General features: G+C 37.5%; 1 protein-coding gene across 1 annotated transcript in view; it reads right to left on the bottom strand.

Annotated features, from left to right (window-relative positions):
- The window catches only part of CCDC14 (coiled-coil domain containing 14), a 44,839-nt gene that overhangs the window by 27,487 nt on the left and 12,367 nt on the right, over positions 1 to 4,985 (bottom strand). The window contains 2 exon segments of the mRNA XM_007449711.1: positions 197 to 291; positions 405 to 641. Coding sequence (XP_007449773.1) covers positions 197 to 291; positions 405 to 641 — 332 coding nt within the window.

The following is a 4,985-nucleotide window of genomic DNA, read 5'->3' as shown; positions in this document are numbered from 1 at the left end:
TCTTTCCCTTTCCCCCTTCACCCTTTCCCCCTCCCCCAATTAATAGGTAAAACTTTTCTAATACAAAATAACTTGAAAAAATAATTGGTCTTTACATCCTAGGGCATTAAGATACAATCAGCAAATTCAATTTTCTCTCAAGATGACAATTTCTAAAAGCAAATTACTACTTATATAGTATATAAACTGTACTCACAGAATGAACCACTGGAGGGCAGGGTGGTTGCTGAGGTAACTGGACTGGGGTAGAGGTGGATAAGCTATAATTAGAATATGGAGATGCCTGAGATTCTAAAAGGGAAAAGGGAAAATAAAGTCATTCACATCTCATACTGCTTATACAATTACCAGGCAACTTAATTAGAGCTTATAATCATGCTTTTTAAAACGTCATTCATACTAACCAGAACCAGACACAGTGTGGCAAGGTACAGTAGGAATTCCTTTAGGGTTGCTCTTTGAAGCCAAGTTATTCATCAGTGACATTTGAGTCTGCACATGCTCACAGAGGGCTTGGTATATTATGGGTGAATACATTCTATAATGATCTTGTAGTGACCAATTTTGTGGTATATCTGACGAGTCTCTTTCACTTTCAGCAGAAGCATCATTAGGAATCTGTTTCTTATTATCTGAAGATACTAATGTGGAAGAAGGGAAAAAAGTTCTTGAAATACGATTCTTCAAAAACCTTTACCATAAGATATTAGGGAAAAAAGGACTCTCAGAAGTAGCTACCACCCCTAAAGAAAATCACCTCAAATGATTTTTTTTTTTTTTTTTTTTTTGCGGTACCCGGGCCTCTCCCTGTTGTGGCCTCTCCCGTTGCGGAGCACAGGCCCCGGACGTGCAGGCTCAGCGGCCATGGCTCACGGGCCCAGCCGCTCCGCGGCATGTGGGATCTTCCAGGACCGGGGCACGAACCCGTATCCCCTGCATCGGCAGGTGGACTCTCAACCACTGAGCCACCAGGGAAGCCCTCAAATGATTTTTTTAAAGTAAGTAATGAATTAGGTTCTCCAGTCAAAAATCATCTACACTATGTCTTTAAAATCTTTATTAAACACTACTAATAAAATCTCTCCAATTATAAAGACTTCTCTTAGGGGTTTACTTCTCTCTAAAATCCAGTAAAACTCTTTCACCTTGCTCCTTGTCCAGTTCATGCCCTTGAGAGGGGGAATGCAATAGAAAAGACAGATAACCTTGTACAATTCTGATGCTTTGACAATAGTAATAATAATGATAATGATAAATAAATCAGAGCTTTTAGAGTGAGAATAAAAGTAGATTTAATCTACACATTGGGCTCTCAGACAAGACCTTAACCTGACATTTAAAGTCTCCAAAGCTTAACCACAACATACTTTTCCAACCATCTTCCCATCACTCTCAACTAAGAAATTTTTCATTCCAGTCAGGCCATTTTAGACACCTAAAACAAGCTTTTCTCACTTTCCCAAAACATTACTCACGATGAACCATTCTTTCCAATTCAATTCTACCTACTCACCAAAGCTCATCTGAAGGCTTCTCTCTCCCACGAAGCCTTTCAAGTCATTCTAGTCTAGTGACTGCTCTTCACCATCCCAGAGCACAAATTGTCTATACAAATCATATATCACTTGCATATTGTACTATATTGCTTATCTTTCATTCTCTTGTCTACCTGACTAAACTATTAGCTTCTTTAGGCAGGACTGTATTTATACTTCATTACTTTCTCCCACAGACTCTTGTATTAATCTATGTACAAAGCAGTACAAAGTAGAAACCTGGTATTAGTAAACTAATACATGAAAAACAACAGTTTTCTACATAGCACTACTCTATAGATCACTATCAAAATCTATTTCTTTGTCTAATAAGATCCCCTTCCCAAATGTTTTTTCAAAGACTATTAATAGAAATGAGAGTGTTCTTGGTAGATCACAGGTTATCAGAGTACAAAGTTAAGTTTAGAAAAATATACAGCTTTTGGCAAAAGCTTACCAAAGCTAAATATATATTCTATGACACAGCAATTACACTTCTGGGTATATACCTAACAGAAATGAGTGTTTATGTCTACTAAAACAGTGGTCCCCATCCTTTTTGGCACCAGGGACCGGTTTCGTGGAAGACAATTTTTCCACAGACCGGGGCAGGCGGGGGAATGGTTCAGGCTGTAATGCGAGCCATGGGGAGTGATGGGGAGCCATGGGAAGTGATGGGGAGTGGTGGGGGGCAGTGGGGAGCCATGGGGAGCGGCAGAGGAAGCTTTGCTGGCTCGCCTGTGGCTCACCTCCTGCTGTGCGTCCCGGTTCCTAAGAGGCTGTGGGCGGAGGAGTTGGGGACCCCTATACTAAAAGATGTGTACGAGAATGCTCACAACAGCTTTATTTGCAGTAGCCAAAAACTGAAAACACCCAAATAGCCATAAATAGTAGAAATGGATGAATTGCGGTATAGTCATCTGAAACTATACAGCAATGGAAAAGAACAAATTACTGATATACTCAAACTACCTATATGAAATTAACAGATATGATGTTGTGTGAGAGTCAGACACAAGACTACATAGTGTACAACTGCATTTACATGAAGTTCAAAGATAATAGAGCTATCCAATGGAGATAGAAGTCAGAAAAGTGGTTACTCTAGGATGAGGAGATAGGTGGTAGTGAGAATACTGAGGGGTAGGAGCCTGGTAGGGTACTGAAAATGTTCTATATTTTCATCTGGGTGGTGACTATATGGGTGTACCCCATATGCAAAAATTTATTGAGATTTATGCACTTGCTTTATGAAAGTTACTCCTTAATTATTTAAAAAGTGAAAACAGTTAAAATTTTTTAAATGGTATGGAATTACCCAAATACATATACAATTTATTGAAAATAAAAACATTGCTAAAAGCATAAAACTTACAAGTAAAAGCAAAAAGTTAAAGGCAGATGAAATATTATAACCAATAAAGATAGAAAAATACTACTAAATTAATATTTGACTATGAAAATGGTTGGAGATATTGGATGCTTCCATTTTGACTTGGGCTATACTCTTCCTTTTGAGATAATCTATTGCTGTGAACATACTTCCTTGGCCTGAATGTGAGCTCTAACAGTTACTAGCTGAATAACTTCTGGCAAATTATTCAACCTCTCTTGGCCTCCTCTTCCTCATCAGAAAAATGATAAGAGCATTACCTATTTCATAAGATTGTTGTGAAAAGTAAATAGCACATGTAAATTATCAATGTCTAGCACATAGTGAGAACTCAATAAATGTTATATCTATTACCAAATGGCTACAAAGTCTTAATATGGACAAATAAATATTTCATATTCACAAATCTTCCCAACTGCTATCAATAAAATATCTCTAACCATGTCCCCTCTGAGGTGACATGCAGTAACAATTATTCTTCACTCCCTGAATATATGAGCTACAACAAATTGGTTAATAAACATTTCTGTAAAAAAAAAAATTTCTTAGTGGAAATACAATTTTATAATAAATCAAATGGAAAAGCATCCTCCTAAAATAGTTTAACTTTGAAATCTAAAATGATGAAGGGTGAGATCACAGGCAGCCCACGGCCATCCAGCACATTGCTCTTCCTTTCCTCCTGATTCCTAGGTCTCTCTTCTGCTCCTGGGTTTCTTTTGGTCCCATAAGATAAGAATTGTCTGGTTTGAGGAATTCTCAGATTTTACACTCATAGTTCCCAAGCATTGGCACTCATTCACTTTTCAAGGGATGGTTTTCACAATCTCTGATAAAGAGGAGCTACAATATTATGCCTTTGCCAGCAGACGGCATCATCCAACATAAATTAATAAACTTCAAACACTTCTTAAAATTCAAAGCTTTAGAATTAACATGACTTACTTTGCTCCTTTATTAACTCACTCTATGTGAAACTCTACTGAGAATGTTGTGTATCTGTATTTAAGAGACAAAATCTTAAAGCAAATTATCTAAGACAAGTTAAAAACCATAAATGGACACACAATTTTAAAATTAAAAAAAAACAAAACACCACCAACAACAAAATAAGCCTGTTACTAAACAAATACAAATGAAGAATATTTTCTTGCTCTTGTTCACTATAAAAAAGCACCCTACATAAACATTTTACCAAACAGCTTAGGACAGCAATGCCTAATTGGTGTCAGTTGATAACTATTTATTCAGTCCACAAACTTTTTCTGTCCTTGAATTTTAGCTGCTGTACAGCACTGTTGCTTGGATGTACAAGCATTGTCTGACAGGTAAGATAATTCCTGCCACCCAAATACAGAACAGACACCTACTGCGGATAAGAGCTGCTGGATGCCTATTATAATGTGAAATATGTGAAAGAACACCTGGCCTTGATACGGGCAATCAAAGCTCAAAATATTCTGCCTGTAGCAGTTTATTTCCCCAAGGTGAGGGCAGAAATATATACATGATACTGAAAGTAGGTCACATGCCCACAGCATTCAACACAGTTATCAAAATGTAAAAAGTTGCTTCTTATTAAAAAAATGTCTTTTTTCTTTGAGTGTCAGGAGCACTCTCAAGCAAGATCTCAATGCATTTCTGGAACTGCCTTTCTGCCTCCTTCCTCCCAGTATGCAACAGGGTGGGTGAGCATGACTCCACAGACGCTCAGTGATCAGGCAGGTACCAGACAGAAAGTAAGGAGCCCAAGCCCCAGAAGACAGTAACACCAAATAGTAAGATAATGTATGCTAAAGTTAAAATGATACATAGATACCAGTTAACATGCTGTAATAGATTCCTAAAGTTCTAGTTATGATTATCTCACTTATGGAGAGATGGAAAAGAAAGCAAGTGCTGAGTTTGGTTTTTGTGTATTTTGAGCACTGTGCCAACAGAGCAAAAACCTTGTACTGGTTAACAGCTGCTAACCACAAAAAAGAAAAAAAAGATGATCCTTTCTAGACAGTGCTACAGTTTGGTAAACTAAAAGAGTAATTTAAGCAAAGGGAAAG

This window comes from Lipotes vexillifer, unplaced genomic scaffold, assembly GCF_000442215.2.
Source record: "Lipotes vexillifer unplaced genomic scaffold, Lipotes_vexillifer_v1.1 scaffold1378, whole genome shotgun sequence".
NCBI classification, from domain to species: domain Eukaryota; kingdom Metazoa; phylum Chordata; class Mammalia; order Artiodactyla; family Lipotidae; genus Lipotes; species Lipotes vexillifer.
Note: the sequence above shows the minus strand (reverse complement) of the source record. Positions and strands in the feature narration are given on the sequence as shown.